At 46.7% G+C, this 20,739-nt stretch overlaps 1 protein-coding gene across 1 annotated transcript in view; it reads right to left on the minus strand.

Moving 5' to 3' along the window:
- The window catches only part of LOC148022730 (sulfate transporter 4.1, chloroplastic-like), a 242,971-nt gene that overhangs the window by 95,810 nt on the left and 126,422 nt on the right, over positions 1–20,739 (minus strand). Inside the window, exon 9 of the mRNA XM_087695655.1 lies at positions 16,548–16,608. Coding sequence (XP_087551781.1) covers positions 16,548–16,608 — 61 coding nt within the window. The remainder of the gene's footprint in view (positions 1–16,547; positions 16,609–20,739) is intronic.

Below are 20,739 nucleotides of genomic sequence, written 5' to 3' on the forward strand. Positions count from 1 at the left end.
TTCACAAATATATTGATTGACACAACTTATGGACCTTCGCATAAAAAAAGGAACTAGTGTGTTTGCGCATTTGAATGAGTTTCACTCAATTTTCATCCAATCGACTTCGCAGAACATTGAGTTTAAGGATAGTCTTCCTCCATTGTTCTTGCTTGGGATAATTCTTGAGTCATGGAATTCTTTTTGTACTACCATGTGTGCTAATATGCCTAAGCATGGTTTGAAACTTCAAAATGTTGAGGAGGATACCTTACTCACAAAGGAGATAAACAAAAAGAATGTGGATGCAGCTCGTGCTTCTCATGCACTGACTGTTAGGCACAAACATGATGGTAAGAGCGATAATGCCCGCCGTAGTAGAGACTCAAAAAGGTCTCAATCTCACGGGCAATCTCACAGTAAGTCTTGTAGTCCTAAGGCCTCTCTTATATGTCATTGTTGTAGAAAGTAGGGTTATATTAGGCCATAGTGCCATAAGATGCACAATGATAAAAGTGCAATGAGAAAGACAAGGGCAAAGTGCAAGGTTAAGTCTGATGATCGTAGCATTATTCCTAGTAAATGCAGCATAAAAATTAAGGAGATAAATACCTTGGAGCTTGAGAGTAATGATGATCACATCTTGGCAACTTCTTCTCTTGATGCTAGTCAATTGGCTGATGCCTCGTCCACTTTTTCTCAGTGTTGGCTACTTGATTAGAGGGCTTCTTTTCATGTTACCCCACATAAGGATTGATTTCATTCTTATCATAGCATGACACATTCTGTGAGACTAATAAATTACTTGGCATCACATATTATTGGCATTGATGATGTTTGACCATAGTTTGCTTCATGCAACACTTTTGTTCTGCATGATGTATGCCATGTTCCAACTTTGACATTGACCAAAAGCCTACTCTCCAAGGTATCATGCATCTTTTGATGATTCCACGTGAAAGATTACCCCTACAAATCTTGTCTTTGCTCAAGGTGCCAAGGCTAGTGGCCTCTATCCCTTGCTTGTATCTGGGTCTATTAACCATGTTTTAGCTGTGGTTGACATACCACATGTATCATTATAGCAACATCACCTTGATTCATGTGATCATTGTCTTTATGGTAGGCACACATGCCATTCTCATAAGAAGCCTAGCATTATGCGCATGGTCGAGCCTCTCACCCTTGATCAATCTGATATATGTGGTTCCATGCCGTATCAATCACTAGGTGGCGTGAAGTACTTTGTAACTTTTATTTATAATTATTCACATAGGGTCTAAGAAAATCCCATAAAGCAAAAATCAAATATATTGGCTACCCTTCAACACTGGCTTACTCTTGTTGAGAACCAGTTTTGGTATAGGCTAAAATGGCTAAGATCAAATAATGGGGATGAATATATCTCTAAAGCATTTGAGCAATTTTTGCGATGAGTAGGATATTAAGCGTCAATTGACTGCCCTTTACACCCCATCCCAAAATGGTGTTGCGGAGCGTATGAATAGGATGATTCAAGAGAGAGTTTGTAGGCTACTTAGCCAGGCAAGCTCACCACAGCATTTTTGGGCTAAGGCAGTTACTATTGCCATACACTTGATAAACAAATTCCCATGCACTACTATTGGCTGTTAGGTTGCAAGGGAGGTATGGTCTCAAAAGCCTCTATCATATGCTCATTTATGTGTCTTTGGATGTGAGGCTTTCTACCATATTCCCAGAGACAATGCAATAAACTAGATCCTAAATTAGTGAAATTCATCTTTCTGGGTTATTAGTAGATAGATATGAGATGGGTTATTGCATATGGAATGTGCATGTGAAGAAGATTGTGGACACACCACTAGGGTTTGCACTGACGGAAACACAGTGTACAACCACGACAGAAGCACAACAAGACAAACACACATAAAGAAAGTAAAACTCAAATCCTAAATGCAAAACTCAAAACTCAAACACAAACAGAAGAAGAGTTGGAAAGAACACAACTCCGAAGTGAATGAATGTAAGAGTATACAGTGTGCCCAAGGGCAGAGCAATGTGTCGGAGAGTGACGTCCACCAGAGACGGATCCCAAGTCTGTGACCACCGATCAAAGTGTAGGATGAAGAGAATGCAGCAAACGCAAGTGTAAAGAGGACCAGATCACCAAACGTCAACTGGAGGAGGATGGAAGAGGGCTGGCTGATGTCGCTTGATGTGGAGGAAGTTATCACCTAATGGAGGAAGCTGTCACCTAGTGTAAAAACACCAAACACAAGCTATAGATGCAATCGCCAATGTCAAGCAAGTCCAATTGCACACAGATAAGGGTAAGAAACTTGTCGCCAATGCTGATGGAGAAGCGCTAGATGCACAGAAAGGTGTGGCAGCAATCGCTAGGGCTGGACAGCCACATGTGTGTGGACTCATGGCTGAAATCTGCACTCACGGGTCAAAACTTGCATGGATGGGAATGAGGCTGAATGGGGGCAGCTTGTCTATTTATAGAGAAGGATGGACCCTCCTAAATTAGGGTCTCATTGAACTCTCTTGAACCGCTCTTTGTTTTAGGAAATTAAGCTTGTTTTGGGACTATTTAAGTGGCTGATCAGCATGGAATACATTTCTTAGCTCAGCACCCCCTCTCAAGCCCAAAACAAGGTGAGAAAGAAAGGCCAATCCATTCTATCCAAGCTGTCCCATCCCAAAGCACCTACGGCATTAGACAAAGGGTGCATGGTGGCTGCCCAATGGCCTACCAAGACTATAGAGACAATGGTTATCTTACCAAGGGAGCCCAAGTAGTCACCCCAAACAGGACAGGGCATCAGACAAAGGGTGCGCGTGGGCTGCCCAACAGCCTACTGAGAGCCCTACAAAGGCGGATGGAACTACAATGAACTTTATTCTTCTTTTTTTTGTTTAAGTGAGAGATGATTTGCCGTCGATTGAGTAGAAGATGGGGAGGAAGAGGAGCCAAATGTCAATCTTCATGTGGTACCAAGAACCATAATAAGAAGAAGCATCCCGACTGGAAAAGCGAGGTAGAAGTCACTACCATGATAGCATCAACAGAGCTATTGGACGATCCATCTCAGGAGGGGAAGCCTCCATGCTGGTAGAAAAGCAAAACTCCAAGTAGATGGAACTATGAATGGAATAGTGCGCATCCCATGTCTCCAACCCAAGTAGGACAACAGTATGTTCGCCCTCCACTAGAAACAAATTCTGCAAAAGAGAGCAAGATCTACAATCATAGAGATTAGTAGTGAGATGCTCTAAAAAACAAAATTGAAATAAAAAATTAATTGAATGAACAAGAGCAATATTGCATATGGGTATGAGTGTGTAAATATAGCAGAAGACTTAAAAATGCAAGGCTAAGTGTGTGGCCACATTTGAATACAATGATGTGGGGAAGAAATTCTAGAAGTGAATGTGATGTGGATGCATAAAGTGCAATGGGATTGGTACTAGCAGACCAATCAGTCAACCCCTTAGAAGTAGAGAACGATGGCCGTTGAGGCTATCCATGTACCACATATTCAGTACAATTGTGGGGACTCAAGGAGCAGATGGGGCAATAGCGGGAGGCATAGCCCCACTAGACTATGTAGCATAGTAGTCTATTGTGATTTTATAGGTGGTAAACCTTGGGCCTTGGTATGACACTCCTCGTCCACATGGCCCGACCTCTGGCAATGTGTGCAAATTCTATTTTTCTTAGGAATTTACTACCAAAGGAGTCGTGTTTCTTTGTTTCCGTCAGAGGAAGTGGTGTCACCCTTGTTTTGGCTTGCCTTAACATCTTGCGAGTTTTTACCACTGGCAGTTTTCACTTCGAAAGAAGAGACAACCAACCCTCGCCCCTCTAAATAGATGTGAGTGGAGAACTTCTTGTGGAATTGATTATGCAGTCTCATGTGACACAAGAACTGACACTCGAACTCATAGAAGGTCAACAATCGAGGCAATGAGATAATGTGTAGGATAAAATGGAAGTATTTGTCAGGTAACTTGTTCAAGAAAAACATGACTTGATCGTCATCTAACTTCAGAGAGCCACTTGTGGGAAACTCGGCTAGTAACCATCAATATGCGGCCAACTTGACTTTCAAATCCCCTTCCTTAATGGAAAACTCTTGGAGCGCAAAGTTGATGTTGATATGCCAAGTACAATCTCAAGTCACATAACAGTTAATGAGATGACTCCAATGGTCCAATACAAGAGGGAAGTACTGTAACTAATAGTGAAACTCGGGAAGCAAACCCTACATCAACTCGACATTGATTGTGGCATTGCAAGCTTGGCATTGACGGATGTAATCAGGGTGGGCCAACTGAGGGTCATGCATAGGCTTAAGACCAACAACAAGGCGCCAAAGACCTTGAGACTCAAGCACTTGCTGCATATAATTCAACCAAGTAGTGAAATTCGACCCATTGAAACAAGTCTCATCTGTGAAGGCATTCTTGGCCGAGACAATAGGAGAGATAGTGCTCAGATAAGGTGGATAGGGTGGGTATTGCAATGTAAAGAAGTACACTTTGGAAGAGGTCCCTGAGTGCCCACCAGGCATTTGAGGAATATACACAGTGGATCCAAATGTGTGGATGGGATGACTAGGCATGGGCATTGTCACCGCATGAGGACCCCATGGTGGAAGGATAGGAACACGTGGAGCATAAGATGGAGATCCCTACGTAGGAGTGACCCATGGAAAGTGTGATGACACACCATAAGCAGAGGATGGAAATCCTTGCAATTGAGAGGTTATGGTATGTGTGTAGTTGGGGGTAGTGAGAGGAATGCCCATCACAGCCGTCCCAATGAGAAAAGAGATACCTACGTGAAAAAGGTAAGAGGGAACTCTGTTAGACAGTATCATTTCCTCTAACTAAGTCCCATAGTGCAGAGTGGCTTCGGAAAAAGGATAGGTAACAATGTTAAGAGGTGAAATGCCCCCTAACGATGCACCATAATGGAAAGTAGTAGGGAAGTGTGAATATGGAAGAGAGAGTGAGAATGTGCTAGGAGCAAAGATAGAAGATCCAACTCCCAGTGTGGTAGAGGCATATGTGGAATGTAAGCCGAGGTTTTGAAATGAATGTGATACGGCTTCAAGAGAAGAGGGAGGGATGGGAAGAAGAGAAGAAGAGTAATTGACTTGCTTAAATGAAACATAAGATGTAGGTATACTTGATGATGAATGTCTACTTCTTGAGCCCCCTCTATTAAGATTTACATACATTTGACCATCCAGATCTTACACACCAAAGACAAAACAAGAGAGGGTTTCGATTCGAACAACTCAAAAGGGTTGTACAAACCTGAAATAGGGCCAAGCCAAGATGATGACGATAGATCGCCAATCATCCCAAATGTCGTATTGCCTCCATGATTAGAAAGGTGGCCAGCCTCACCAACCGATCCGGAAAGAGTAGCAAAACTAGAAGAAGGGATGACTTCTAGTCCATACTTGTTATGGAGTACTCCTCAAACTCCTCCTCTATGAGGTTAATGAAATCTGGAATATCTGGTGTAGATGTAAACACAGAGGGTAATGGTGAATATTGAGTGCCATCTTCCTCACCGAGTCCATAATGCCTCCGCAGGGCCTCCATTGATGGAAAAGCTTGATAAGACATCATGGAGTCATGAGAAAAAGGTATCTATGACATTGTCACTTGGTTACCAATCGTATTGTGTGGCTCGTGCAAAGACAAGCACTCCATAATATCCGTAAGATACTCTTTATAACGCACCAGCTCTAATACCATGTGAAGAAGACTTTAGAGGCACTGCAAGGGTTTGCACCGAGGGAAACACAGAGTGTATGACCACAACAAAAGCACAATGAGTCAAACACAAACATAGAAAGCAAAACTCAAACCCTAAATGCAAAACTAAAAACTAAAATACAAACAGAAGAAGGGATGGAAAGAACACAACTCTAAAGTGTGTAAATGAATGTAAGAGTATACAATCTGCCCAAGGGCAGAGCAGTATGCGAGAAAGTGACATCCACTGAAGATGGATCCCAAGTCTATGACCACCAATTGGAGTGTAGGATGAAGAGAATGCAACAAATGCAGGTGTCAAGACCAAAGCATCAAATGCAAGCTGGAGGAGTGTAAAAGAGGGCTAATAGCTATCGCTTGATGTGGATGAAGCTGTCACCTGATGGAGGAAGTTATCCTCTAGTGTGAAATCACCAAATGCAAGCTGTAGATGGAATTGCCGATGTTAGACAGCTCCAATCACACGCAAAGGAGGGTTAGAAACTTGTCACCAATGCTGATGGAGGAGTGCTAGATGCAAAGCAAGGTGTGGCAGTAGTCCTTGGGGCTGGATAGCCACGTGGTTGTGGATTGATGGCTGAAATCTACACTCACGGGCGAGAAACCTGCACAGACAAGAATGAGGCTGAATGGGGACAGCCTATCTATTTATAGATGAGGATAGAACCTGTCAAATAAGGGTTTCATTGAGCTCTCCCAAACCGCTCCCCATTTTAGGGATTTCATTTAAGTTAAGCTTGTTTTGGGGCTGTTTAAGTGGCTAATTAGCATGGAATGCATTTCTTAGCTCAACACCGTAAGCTTGGAAGGTCATCCATAACCATGATGTTTTCCATGAGGAGAAAATACATAAGCAACCTAAGTAGTTGAGGTACACAAAGTGATATTTCAAGAGGAGCCTCTTGTTACCGTACAACAAGCTAAACAACCTACAACAGATGTTCCAATGGACCATGATCATGATGTTGGAAAGGATGTACAAACCCCACAGCCTATGGTCTACTAAAGATGTTTGCACCCACCATGGACTACCTTATGGTGACAAATGTTTTTTTGTTGCAAGTAAAATGTGGCTGATTATATTACTCAAAAAGCTGATTACAACAGAGTGCTCATGCTCAACAGACTAGCTGGAGCTGAAGCAGAGTCACCAGTACATCATGTATACAAGCCTCTCAAGGCGGTCTAGGGGGGATGGGGGCAAGAAGCTTGTTGGGGGGTGGGGGGGGGGGGGGGGGGGGGTTATATATCGCCAAATGGGGCTGCCTGCCTGCATCACAAAGAACAAACCCTGGCCGCCCCAAGTACGCATGAAGTGGCCACGGAGCTCCTGACGAGCCCTGGACTCGCCCTACACCTGATACCATCGGCCGCAGAGGGAATGGATGATGGAGGTCCATAGCTCTGCTAAGGTCGCAAGTGCTGAAAGTCTCTCTGCCCAAAGCCACCTGGCATCGCGCCTTCCAAATATGCCATCCAATAACACTGCCTATGATCTCCCATACCTCCAAGCGGTCTATTGTGGGCTCCAGTACTTGGCGGATGGGTAGAGCCTCCAGACCGACCACTGCGCATGACCCTGCCTCGATCATGAATATCGTGTCCTGCATCGCGGCCTCATACAAAAGGTGACGGCCCTGGCTGATTGCCTGCCATGAGATACACCCAAGGCTGGACGCTATACGTCGAAGGATACGGCATGCTCCTCTCCACACGAGCTGCGCCTCCTCACAAAACCAACGGCAGTGCTTTGGGGTTTCCAGAGGCTACTGGCCCCAGCACTTACAACCTCCCTCCTTCTGCATCTGGGCAAGCCAGCTTCCCACCGCCAAGCCTCCATGTGCCACCAGCCATAAAAAATAGGACACCCTCCTCGGCCTCCAGCTATCCCATAGGCGGCGCCAGAAGGTCTGTCGGAAGGGCTCCGTGATGTTGTGCTCTGCCCAGTGCCTGCTGTGTGACGTCACCCAGTCCATATCCTCCTGCATCAGTACATGTCTGCCAATCCTAGCACTATACTCTAGGAACCTGGGTGGCTTTTTGGGGACCGCAGAGGCTGGGCATAGCCACTCTCCTAGATCCCACTCCAGCTCATCAAGTGGTCTGCCCTCCCAGATCTAAAGACGCCACTCCTTGAGCTCCTTCCAGAAAACATAGGGGTCCAATCGCAAAGTCTTCCCCTAAAGACCCACCACCCGAATCCTCCTCCACGAAAGGGTGGAAATCCCCTCATCCTAATGCCCTCTCTCAAGGGCCAGACTTCCCCCCTCCTGAACGGCGAAGGTCCCCTGGGGGGCGCCACCCACTCTATCTACCACCTGAACAGGGATGCGTGCTGGAGAGAACCTAGCTGCCCATACCTCTGCGGGCTCTATCGCCTCTCGTATCCGTGGGGCAAGCCACTCTAGAGGTATTGCTGCGTCTATCTCTCTTCTCCTCAACTCCACTCCTCTCGTGCAACCTGATACTCACTCCAGCACCTCCTCGTCCACCATCCTGTACACCTCCTGCCATGTCCTAATGGAACAAGCCAGGCCGGGGGTCTCCCACCCAGCCCACTGGATGTGGGGGCGCTCACCTATCTGTGCCCCTTCCCGATCTTTGACCTCGAGGTTCCAGATCACCAGCAGAGCTGACGATCTATTTCCTTCTGGCAACCTAGGGGGCTCTGGATTAGGGCCTTATGGAGGCCCTGCCACACACGGAGTGGGCTTCGAAGGAAAGGGGATCTGGGGGGGTGATCTGGGCTGATGTGAAAATCCATCTCAGGGACGGCCTCCACGCACTGCCAAGCCTCAGTTTACAATCCTGAAGGCCCTCCTACAGTAAGACCTTCTAGGTCTGCCCGCCTAGTGTAAGACCGCGGACAACTAGCTTGCCCAAGAGGGCCATACTCTAATACTCTAGGTCTATGATCCCAAGCCCTCCCTCTAATCGATGTCATATGATGGTCGCCCATGCCACCTTGCCCCTGGAGTCCCTGGAGCCATCAGACCCAAACCAAAGGAAATTCCGCACACTGAGGCGAAGCTGCCCTACGCACTATGAGGAGAAGCACCAACACGAGGCGATGTACCAGGCCGTCGCTAGGAGGACCTGGTTAACCACCAAGGCGATGTACCTGGCCATCGCTAGGAAGACTTGGTTAACCACCAAGGCTCAACCGGCTAGTGAGAGGCGAACCGTGCTCCAATAGGTCAGTTTCCTCCGAATAGAATCAACGACAGGAAGAAACTGTTGGGAGTAGGAGTGATGTCAAGTCCCACCTGGAACCCTGTATCGGACGGTCTGCCCTATGCTCACCCATCTAAATCCCAGGTGGACGCCCCACTCCGTCCTAGAGTCCGGGTTTGTGAGGAAACCAACCGACTTTTGCCAGTTGATTTTCACTCCCTCTGCAACGCAGAACACGTCAAGAGCCAGCCTCATTCTCTCCAACATCACCTCATTGTCCTCTATGTAGAGGCCTGTGTCATCTGCGTACTCTGAGTCTAACAACTCAGTCTCCTCTCTCACTCGAAGTCGGAGGCCACGTAATCCGTTCACACGTGACCTGAGGAAGTGAGACATCGCCTCTGCGAAGAGTAGGAACAGGTATGGGGCCAGGGGGCAGCCTTGTCAAACCGATCTCTCCAGCCAAACCTCCTCCCCTTGCCTTCAGCCTATGAGAACCCTGCTGGTAGCCAATCTGTACATGCCGTAGACCCTACAAATCCCAACGTGGGGGAATCCCAACGTGGGGAAATCCCAACTTCACCATGGTGCCGTCTAGGAAATCCCAATCCACCCTATCATAAGCTTTCTTGAAATCCAAGAGTAATACTGCCAGTCTCTGCCCACTATGCTCAGCCCACTCTGTCGTCTCAAAGAATGTAAATACATTGTCTAGGATACTCCTATCCTGAACAAAGCCTGTCTGTGTGTCATGAATGATATTTGGAAGCACGGGGCGTAATTGCCTATCAATCATCTTTGCCAATGCCTTATAGGCCACTGACAATAAGGTGATCGGTCTCCACTGGGAGAGCTCCAACCGGTCTCCCCCTTTAAGAAGAAGGCTGATAAGGCCTGCCGAGAGACTCCCTGGCATCTGTCCTGAGGTGAAGATCTCGTGGAAAGCCCCCAATAGGGGGTCCTTCACCACTTCCCAGTAGGTAGTGAAGAAAGCCTTAGAGAGGCCATCCTCCCCCTGGCATTTCTGCCCATCCTGTGTATGGAAAGCCTCCTCTAGTTCCTTCTCTGTGAAGGGGGCTAGAAGGGAGTGTCCTATCTCCTCTGTGACAAGGGACGGGATGTGATCCCATACATGCTGTCTGCATCTCTATCCTCTAGCTGAAGCTGCCTCCTGCTAGAAAAGGCGTGTGTAATAGTCGGTGGCAATCTCCATCACCTCATCAGGGCTAGAATGGGTCCTCCCATACTGATCCCAAAGGCCGCGTATTTGCTCTCCCGTGGTGCGGGGCTAGTGCACCTGGAAGAACTCCCTGCACATCATGTCCCCATTCCACACCCAAAAAGGTTGCTAAGGTGTGAAAAGAGAACTCCGAGCGCCTGTCCTCTAGGCCAGCAAAGGCTGCGTGCACGCGCACCTCCTATGCGTGGAGGGTGGGGTCCCCTGGTGCCTCCTGCAATAATCTCTGTGTCATTGCAAGGTCCCGCCGGAGTGCTATCTCCTCCTCCCAACACTGTTGGCTGGCCTATATGGCTGCCTCTTGGCAGATTCTGCTTGACTCGGCTAGGACCTCTGCAACCTCCTCTACTATCCAGTCCCTCCTATCCCACTCTCTGGTCCAAATCTCTTCTATCTGTCTCGACACCTCCTCCCTCCTATAGATTGAGTCAGGGATCCTACAGGATCGTGTATCTAGGGCGGATGCTGGGGGGTCAACTGTCAGGAGAACCCGACAGTGATCGGATAACGTGGTGCCTGCCAACTGCTCAATCTGGCCTCCATGAGAGCCTCCCCACTCTCCCACATAAAACATATCCAACCGCTTCAACAGGACACCACCTAGCCGCCTATATCCCAGGAGAAGTCCAACGACCTCTCCCTCCTGTGGAAGGCATGGTCTTTCCAAGCATCATGTGCTCCAACTGCAAGCAAAAAGACCTCCCATGCCTCCTGCTCCTCCCCAGCCATACCCTGGTAGTTTCTTCCTCTGCCTTGTTGGTCCTCAAAAGCCTCCAGTTTGTTGAAGTCTCCTCCAACAATCCAGAAGTCCAGCAGCAATTTCCACCCAGAACCTGCTCCGTGCCCTAACCTCCGAAGGGGCATAGACATTGAGGACTCCAATACACGAGTCCCTAATATCCACTCTGATCCATAGAACCCTTCCTGCCACTATTGTCCCATGTTCTCATACACAAGTGGTGAGACTCGGGCCAATAGAGGTGCATACGCCTCCACTCCTACCATGGGCACCTATGGCGTGCTCCCAGTAAGTGTGCGAGCTGCCCGGAAGTACCCGCTAAGCCTAGGTGAGGGTGAGCTTCTGCTCCTACAAAAGCAAGATGTTGATCCATCCGGCAAGGGCAGGCTGCAACTCCTGCCGAACAATCAACTTCCTAGAGCCACGTGCCCCACTGTAGTGGAGACTGTTCACATTCCAAGATGCAGGATGTAAGCTCATGGGGAAACCTGTGACTGACCGAACAGGCATCTGTTCGGTGTGGATGTTGGAGACTAGGAGGAGAGACTATGAGGCATGCAAGTGCGCTTTGCTGCCGGTCTGGATGGTGAACTCCAGTCCCCCATGGTGGCCCTCGGCTGGACCATAGGGGTGATAGATCCTCCAAGTGGTAGTATCAATGCATCTATCAACCATGCTAAAAATCGCGACTCTTACACTGGTAGAAGCGGGCCGCCTGTGCCGGGGGCCACTCGATCACGTCCCTCGGCGCTCTCCACTGTGGGGGGGCTCAAAAGATAATGCTCAAGTGTGGGACATCGGCGCCAGCCCACCAGTTAATGTCCATCATGCAACCTGGCCATTGTTGTGCAAACAGTGCTAATCCTTCATCTCCCATCCACTCGAAGATGTGATCTGCCACCTAACTCTTCAACTCCTCAATCTGTGTAGTCGTCCACTCCTCTGAGTAAGATGACTGAAGAAAAAAGGCATAGTTTGGTCCATCCGATGGTGCTAGTAGGTGGACCTTGCCCCTCCTTAACTTACGAACCACGAGATCCCCACCTCTAGAGGTAGTGGGAACTCTCCGCACTCCGCAACTCGCAGGTAGGACAATCCGCCACTGCGGAAGAACTTTTGTGGCAACAATTGTGCCTGTCTCAAAAAAGTGTGGCGGGTGGCAGGGGCGGATAAGCTGGTGGCTATGTGGGAGGGGAAAGACTGCTGGTGTGCAGAGGAGGTAGGTGTGTGTGGCTCATCACCTCCTGTGGGAGGAGGGGGGGTGGGTCTACGGGGGTTTCACCTGACCTAGGTACGGATCACAGGGGTTCTCGGTAGGGGGAGTGATGGGGGGGAAGAGGATTGAGGGATGGTTGGAGATGCATGGCGGATGTTGGGGGGGGGGGGGGGGGGGTTGGTCTTGGCAAGGGGGGGCTGTGGGCCAAGGTCAGTTGGGTTGTGGGGGGGGGGGGGGGGGGGGGGGGGGGGGACTCAGGCGAGGCAGTCTGTGGTGCACGTGTAGAATGTGGGGGGCTGCGGTCTTGTCGGGCGAGGCGGACAGGGGGGGCTGTGGAGTGCTCTACCGAGAGGGGGTCGCCCTGGTTGCCCAATCAAAATGACTTGCTACCTAAAGGAGTGCCAGCTTGCCTTAATCTCTAGGAACTGTGGGATATTCTTGACCTCTTTTACTACCACCCATACCTTTGGGACTCCTGCTGCTGTCACTGCATCTGTGAAGGACGCGAGAAGGACAGTGCCGAAGAGCCGTCCAAAGTCTTCCACCAATTGGCGATACTCAATCGCCAGGCCGGGAAAAAGAAGGGTTATCAGGTGCCAAAGAAACCTGTTGTGGAGTACAAATGCCTCCACAGTAAAGCCACTGTACCAAGGGACCATGTATACGACCCCCTTCATGGACGCATATGGTGAACTGGAGAGTAGCTCGCGAGCTGCGTCTGCCGAGCTGAGCCGGACCATGAAGATCCCTTGGCCCAATAGGACCACCTCCATGATCTGTGCCGTGCCGATGCGCAGCGTGGAGTGAAGCCAGTCCCGAAGCTGGGCCTTGGCTAGGGAATGTCCTACTACCTGACCACAAATCGATGTTTCCATTAGCTCCAGCTCTTTAGCTCGAACGGCTAAGAGCTGCTCCTCAGAGAGGACTATGCGTAAGGTGTTTGACTAGGGGGCACTCGCTGAGTGTGCCGACGTCTGACCATAGGTTTCCATTGCGCATCCCTTCTGGGAGAACCTACCTATCATATTGTTGTGCTACTGGATGGGGAGTTGCTGCAAGGGGAGGGAGCAACTGGAGGGGGGAAGGGCGGTGTCGATGGCGAAGGGGGGGATTTCTATTTTCGATGGCGGTGATGTGGCAGCCAGACAAAGGGCCAGGCCTCCTGGCAAGACAGCACGCGGGGGGTTGCAGGGGAGGAAAAAAATAGGCGCGGAGGGGCCTGTGGCCATAGGCAGAGGGGGCAAGGCAAGCGCAAGAAGCGCAAGAAGCGCAGGTGGTGGCGCAAGGAGCTGGCGATGGGGGCCCTGGCGAAGGCGAGAGGGATGGGGCACAGGTGATGACGAGGAGAGTGGTGATGTTCCTGTCGATAGCGAGGGGGGGTGACACTAGCGATGGCACTATACCGGTGGGGCACAACGATCAAACGGGGTGGGATGGGGCAGGGCACGACGATCACACGGGGCGACGTGACGGGCAAGAGAGCCGTTTTTTTTTAATGGTGACAAATGTTGGTGAGCCTCTTACCTATGATAAGGCCATGCACAGGTGATAGTCACTCTTGAAAAAGGGCCATGCAATCAGAGTATGACTCATTGCAAAAAAATCATGCCTGGTATTGGGTTCCTTAGACTAGCGAAAAGTGTGCTTTGCCATACAAATGGGTGTACAAGTTAAAGAGCACCCCTCGATACCCCAAGCCAACATATAGGGCCAACTTGGTTATGAAGGATTTTAAGCAAGAGCATGGTGCTGACTTTGATGAGGTATTCTCTTCTATGGTTAAGATGACTACCCCACGCTTGGTACTGACTTTGGTTGCTCAGTTAGATTTGGACCTTTATCAGATAGATGTAAAGATAGCTTTCTTATATGGAGACCTACATAATGAGATTTATATGTACTAGCCTAAGGGCTTTGAGGAAAAAGGCAAGGAATACCTAGTGTATAAGTTGAGAAAGAGCATTTATGGCCTCAAGCAATCACCTAGGGAATGGTACCACAAGTTTGATGCTTTTGTGTATTCATAGAGATATACACGTAGTGATATGGATCCATGTCTCTACATGAAGAAGGTTGTGATGGCAATCTTATTATCTTGGTACTGTAGGTGGATGATATGTTGATTGCTAGGAGAGCTCATAATGAGTTGGATGTCTTAAAAAGTCACCTTAAGAATAGCTTTGAGATGAAGGACATGGAACATGCCTCACATATTCTTGGCATGCGCATCACGCGCAATTGCTCTAAGGGGCTCCTTTACTTGTTACAAAAGGACTACATATAGAAGGTCCTTGAGCGCTTCCATATGCAAGATGTTAAGACTATTGATTCTCCCTTACCTTCCCATGTGAAGGTCAATCAAGCAAATCGTCCCCAGTCAAATGAGCAAAAGACCGAGATGAGCAAAAGATTGAGGTGTGAATTACATTGACTCCGACTATGCACGACATGCAGGTAGTAGGAAGTCCATCTTTGGGCATGTCTTCACTTTGCTAAAGGTGCTATTTCTTGGATATCCAGGGTGCAGAAATGAATGGCCTTGTCTACTACTTAGGCAAAGTATGTTGCAGGCAACACTTAGGCTTGCAAGGAGGTTGTCGAGGGTAAAGGCACCTGTGCTTTATGTATATCAATACTTCAACACTTTCTCTTGTCCTCTCCTCACTAGAGACACATTTGGCCTTTAACTGAAAGGTTTTCGGGGGTAAAGGCGCATGTGCTTATGCCGCCTTGTATTTACTTCACACCCAGTGACCATACACATGTACACTACAAGTGGCGAGACGCCCATCACTATCACTTTATTTTTTATTCTTTTAGTGACTATTGAATAAGAGAAGGCCAGTCACACATTGTGACTCTTGGAGTTTCTGCATACAATGTCTCTGTCTCCTACTCTCTTGCTCCATCCACCATAGCTCTTGCTTTTGCTCTTGCTTCCACTTGTGTGCTTCCACTCGAACTCTACCTTTCAGGGTCAATCTTTGGATACCTTAGATTGGGACCAAGTAGAGTGGATTCGGCTTGCCTCATCTATCTCATAGAAGGGAGTAGTCTCTTTGCCTACATAGTGCAAATGAGCACGTAAATTTTGATACAAGATTATATGGACCAACCTCCCACATGCAACAGACATAGGGTAGAGCATAGCATCACAAACTGTTTGAGATGTACTTTTTGGAGGTGCCTACAGGATAGCCGGCAGCCTAGAAGGGTCTCCCTAGAGCTAATGGCCCCTAGGGATCTAGCAGCTTGCAATTGGTTGGTTCAGATGCACTAGGACAGGGTTTGCCAACACTGTCCTCAATGGTGCCTAGAGACCCCGAAGCACTACCTTTGGTCTTGAGAAGTGCCACAGCCAGTTTGGAGAATAACTTGCAGGATGTTTTTTTATTAGATCCCAGCCTCCAGTGTGTCACTTGGGGTGCTTTCTATTAGCAACTAATTACCCACAGATGCCGACTACTCTACAAGGAAAAAGTACATGGTACAATCTTCGTCATTGAGGCTGGTCCATGTGCATTGTGTTGGCCTAGAGGCTCTACCAAGCTGACATGTACTAGAGCCTAGTGCTTCCCAATCATTGGTGTTGAAGGTTATTGGAAGCCTCATGGCGTGGCACATTTGGAAAACCTGTTGCCAGCTAATCTTCAGCAGAGAGAGCCTTTCAGTATATGCTCCTTTTGTATAGCTTTGGTTGTCCATCATTCATTCCCTCAGAGGCCGCTAGAAGCAGCCTTGAGGAGACTCTTGGCTGCCATGGCTTCTTTCTCCCATCCCCTCCAGACAACTCTGAGTGGGCTTGTTTGTTTTATTTGATTTACATTCAACTTCAGCTAGACTGTGGAGCACTGGTACTCCTTTGTTTTTTTTCTTCTGATAATATAATCAGCCATATCTTTTTACGAAAAAAGATAGCAAAGAAAAAGATTAATAGTATCATTCATCAGTTCTTTTGGAATTTCTCTTGATTTGTTCACCAGGAAAATATACACAAAAAGCATGCATATAACTGTTCAGTTGGGAAATAACCTAAATTCCAAAAACTTTTTATCAAAAAGAATGTGTGATTCATGCACAGTTCAGGAGATGGCAGACACTGCTGGGTTACTCTGAGGGCATGACAATAAGAGAAGCCTTTCTTCAGACTTTGGATTCCTGCACCTTCTTCCATGCAGAGTCACATATAGTTTGGCAGTACAGACCACGCAATGTGCTTATTGAATAGCACTCGCATTAGACCTCTTTATATCTTTAATGTATCATTGAGGTTTCAAGTCCTACACAGGGCTTTTTTTTTTTTTGAAATCTTACCAAGTTTGTCCCGAGGTTATTTTTAATAGACTTCACTTCATTGGAAAAAAAGCATGTGGGTATATTTCAGTGTGTTATGAGGTGAAAACCCATTCTTAACTGACCTGTTGTAGGATATGCTGAAAAGAATGATCCCAAAACATTAGCAACTCCAAGTCCAAACAGCTACAAAACCAATTGAAAGAAAACTTAGAAGTGTAACATCCATGGCAATCTAGCATACCTAACTTGAAAATGCAATGCCAAATCTGATAACACACACAACTAAGTATTCCCTGTTTGAAAGTGTTGGTATATAGCCGCATGACACACATTTTTCTTATTTTGGGTGAAATCACTGTTCTACGAGGCTAATGTCATAATGAACAATGCCATACATCCTCAACTGAGTAAACTAAAAGTCGTAATAGAGAAAATGAGAGCGCATCAGATTCCTGAAAGTCAACGTCCTCTAATTGGTAGCAACTATAGAGTAATTGCTATATAGAACCTCTGAAAAAAAGGTGTCAGAAAAGAGTGTACATAAGACTGCATGAAATTCAAATGATTCACAAGCCTGCAAATCTCATACATGCTAAGAACTGTCCATAAACATGTAATGCTGTGAAAAAACAAAAATAGCTTATTCAATTTGTGCTTCAGAATCCAGATTGAAAACTTTCTGATATCCAGTTTAAAAGAGCTGAAGCTTTAAGCTTTTGGATAAAATCATAGCATGTGGGAACTGTCCAATTCTGACATGAACATAAGCTTGTTAGGTATGGAACTCATGTGTGGCCAGCAGGGTATGGAAAGAAAGAGTATATTCACGTTTGTAAAAGGCCAATGTGGCCTATGAGACCAAAGCAATAGATACAATGATGGTGTGTTTCTCATCTAGAGCCAGAAAAGAAGAAAAACCTGACTATAAGACTAAAAAGTGAATAGTGTCCTATAAATAGAAAACATGTAGATGATCTAAAAGCAGAAGTAGACAAAGGAAACTCTCCATCAATGAGATGTCAATCCTCTAAGGAGATGTATCTCTGCATGGCTGAGGCGCCTTGGCATATGTCTCCTGTGGCACTCAATGATGGCTCTAATTTATCTGTGATGTGGATGTCTAGGCCTTTGTCCAAGTGGGCATGGGTGCCTAGACCGGTTGAGTGCCACTGCTCTATCCAAAGGGACACCTACAGAAGATGAGGTCCAATGATGATGTGCTCCTATAGTTTGTATGGCAGTAGTAGTGGTATGTGCCATACTCGGTCATGTAGCAGTGAAAAAGTCAGTGACCACTCTTTGTCTATGTGAGCCGAGCTGTGGGGGCCTCCTACTCCATAGAATAGTTGCTCTACACCTCTGGAGCTCCAAGAGGAAGAAACTCATGCATCTCTGATCCTCAAACTGCATGATTCATCTCAAGGGTCCAAAACCCTCTCGAAACAGACAATGGTATCTGCCTCATATATCATAATATACCGTGCTTCAGCAGATGTAGTCTTCCTTTGTCTCTGGATCTCTATCGCTAGTAGGCATATGCATGCCTTGGTCTATATGCTCTCCCATCTGCCTATCTCCTTAGGTGCTGGGATGAGGTACAGATCTGACCAATAACTATGCACAATCCATGAGGTAGCTGTGTATCCATGTAGCTAGATCGGGTGATGAAACCATCCTCAAATACCTGAAGGAAGTGGGTCTGGTAGTGTGCCATCCTCGTGTCATGAGGGGAGGGGGGTCAGTTCCAAGTCTTCTCCATATCTAACCTCAGTATGTCTGCTGTCATTACATGGCTCAGCTCTGATTGGCTTAGGTCAAGTGTAGGGCAGTCTACACTATCATCAAAGGGGGCTATTCTGTCAATCTGCAGCCCATGTAAACTCATCCATGTACTCATGTAAGCATACCAACAATGTTTGTCACCATCTGCTACGAGCTGTCTAGAAGTGGCCCGGGCTAACCATGGGTATCTATCTTGGGGGAGCTCCCATAATCTGTATGAAAGTCTACTTGGACCAAGCCCTCAACCACCATGGGTGATGCTCCCAATTCAACTCTAATAATCTAATGTTGGATCGAGCTCTTCACTCATATCATACATGAGATCATCATGGCCATTGGTCTTTCCATATGCTCCCACTTGTCATAGTATTCCTTCTCTAGTCCATCTTGGTCTCCCAAAGGCCCCATATAGGAATGTGGATGTAGCCAAGGTGTCAACAATTTTGGTGCATGGTTCATAAAACTGTATGTGAGCACATTGCCTCTCCAATGCACCTAAGGCTGCATATGCTTTTGCCAAACCAGCCTCCGATGTCTCTCTCCAAGAGAACTATGGTCCCTTCAATGTGACCTCCAAATAAACATACTGCTTAACCATCTCCACTAGCTTTCCATCGGAGTAAACTAATGCTCAGCTATCATCACCCATGCAATTGAAGTGTTAGATACCATAATGGTCTCTATATCTACAAAAAGATGATGATGCATCCAACTGTCTATTCAACCCCTCCAATGAGTCACACATAACTACAATATTGTCTACAAAAAACAGTAATGGTATTAGCACTCGAACTAGGCTAGCTCCGGCCCCACAAGTTCTATGCACATATTCTAAAATTTCATCTATGTACAACCCAACTACTGCCAGTGAAAGTGGGCAACCTTGTTTCACCCCAATGGTGCTATTGACTGTATTTGAGATGCCATCAAGTGTCAACACTTTGCTTGTCATTGTCTCATATAAGGCATAGATCACTCCACTATATCTCTACAGGCACATCAATGTCTTGCATTCTTCCCATGAGTCTAGCATGTGACACTATGTCAAAGGCCTTGCAAAAGTCCACAAAACAGCACTAGATCTTTCTCTTGAATGCCTTGCCTTCTTTGATGATTGCCCTCAATGTAAAGATATGGTCTAGAGTTGTATATCCCCTCCTTAAGCCAACCTAGCCTTTTGATCTCAAGCTATGCATCTCAGCCCCTTCACTCAATGCTTGCTCCACAATAGAGCCCTATATTTTTGCTAGCATGTGTCCAATCATGATAGTTTGATAGTTACTAAGTAGCATAGGGTCTCTAGTCTTAAAGGGCGGCACAATAGTATGGTCTGACCAATTGGTTGGAAATCCCTCACACACTGCCCGATTAAAGATGTGAGCCAGTGTTGGTGCCAAGATATCACAAGCATGCGTGAAGGATTCTGGGCTTTCCCATTTTTTAGTTTCCATATGGCATTCCTCGCTTCTTTTTTTTGTGAAAATTTTGCAATTTGCTGGTCTTGAGACTGAGCGGAGTGGCATAGGCTCTTGGCCAGGAACATCATAAAGTGTGGAAGCATATTCATGCCAATCATCCGGTCTAATAATCTATATAGGTGGTTGGCTCTCATCCATCCTTTTCCATGCTCTCTTGTTGTCTTGTCCCAAGAACATGGAATACATTTCTATTTCTAGTCTGCTTAGTTATTCTCCCTTCTTTTTGCATACAAATTGTCTAAAGAGTATCTGAGCATGCTTGTGTGTACATATGCCAAGTGCCACCTCTCGCTGAAAATGTGCTTGCGTCTCTCTGCAGTCATCATCATACCAACCATTCTATGGGGCATTACCTCATGGAGGCTTATTTAACAGTATAGTGTCTGGGAAAGCATAGGCTGCTGAAGTATCTATTATCTCGGCCATCTATCCTGTAAACTCATCCAAAGAGGTCTGTGTGTCTAGCTCCCTCAATGCATCTTGTAAAGCAGTTCTATATATGTGTGAGGTCGCTTCTACAAAATCATAGTGTGCTAATTTTGGTATCTGTGACTGTGCCTCATGTATATGCCCATATTGCATTGTGAAAGCTAGAATAGCATGGTCTACTGCTAATCCAATTGGTCTGTCTAAGATTTCAAAGCTTTTTATGTCAGGTAGCAAGCTGGATGATCCAATCAAGTAGTCCACTGTGCTTGACCCTATCTTGTTATTCCAGCATGTGAAACCATTAGATCCTGGCCACTGTGGCAGCCCATCAAGGATGGCCAAACCATGTGCACTTCCCAATGCCAATAGGTGTGTTCCATATTTTGTTCTCTCTTTGTCTTGCGCTGATCTGACTAATCCCACTTCATCTAATGGAATATCTCTGAACATCTCATTGTTAGTGTCAAAGAAAGCAAAATTAGTTGCTTCCTATGCATGCATTAAAGTCTCCTTCTAGTTAAACATCCCCAATGCTCATAAATCTCATTATGTCCTTATATAGTGGTGTATACGGAGATGCCTCTTTAGGGGCAAACTTAGAGTATGCAGGGGGAAAGTAGCATAT

The sequence above is a fragment of the Lygodium microphyllum genome, chromosome 16 (genome assembly GCF_053477565.2).
Source record: "Lygodium microphyllum isolate KBCC chromosome 16, Lygodium_microphyllum_v1.1.10, whole genome shotgun sequence".
Lineage (NCBI taxonomy): Eukaryota > Viridiplantae > Streptophyta > Polypodiopsida > Schizaeales > Lygodiaceae > Lygodium > Lygodium microphyllum.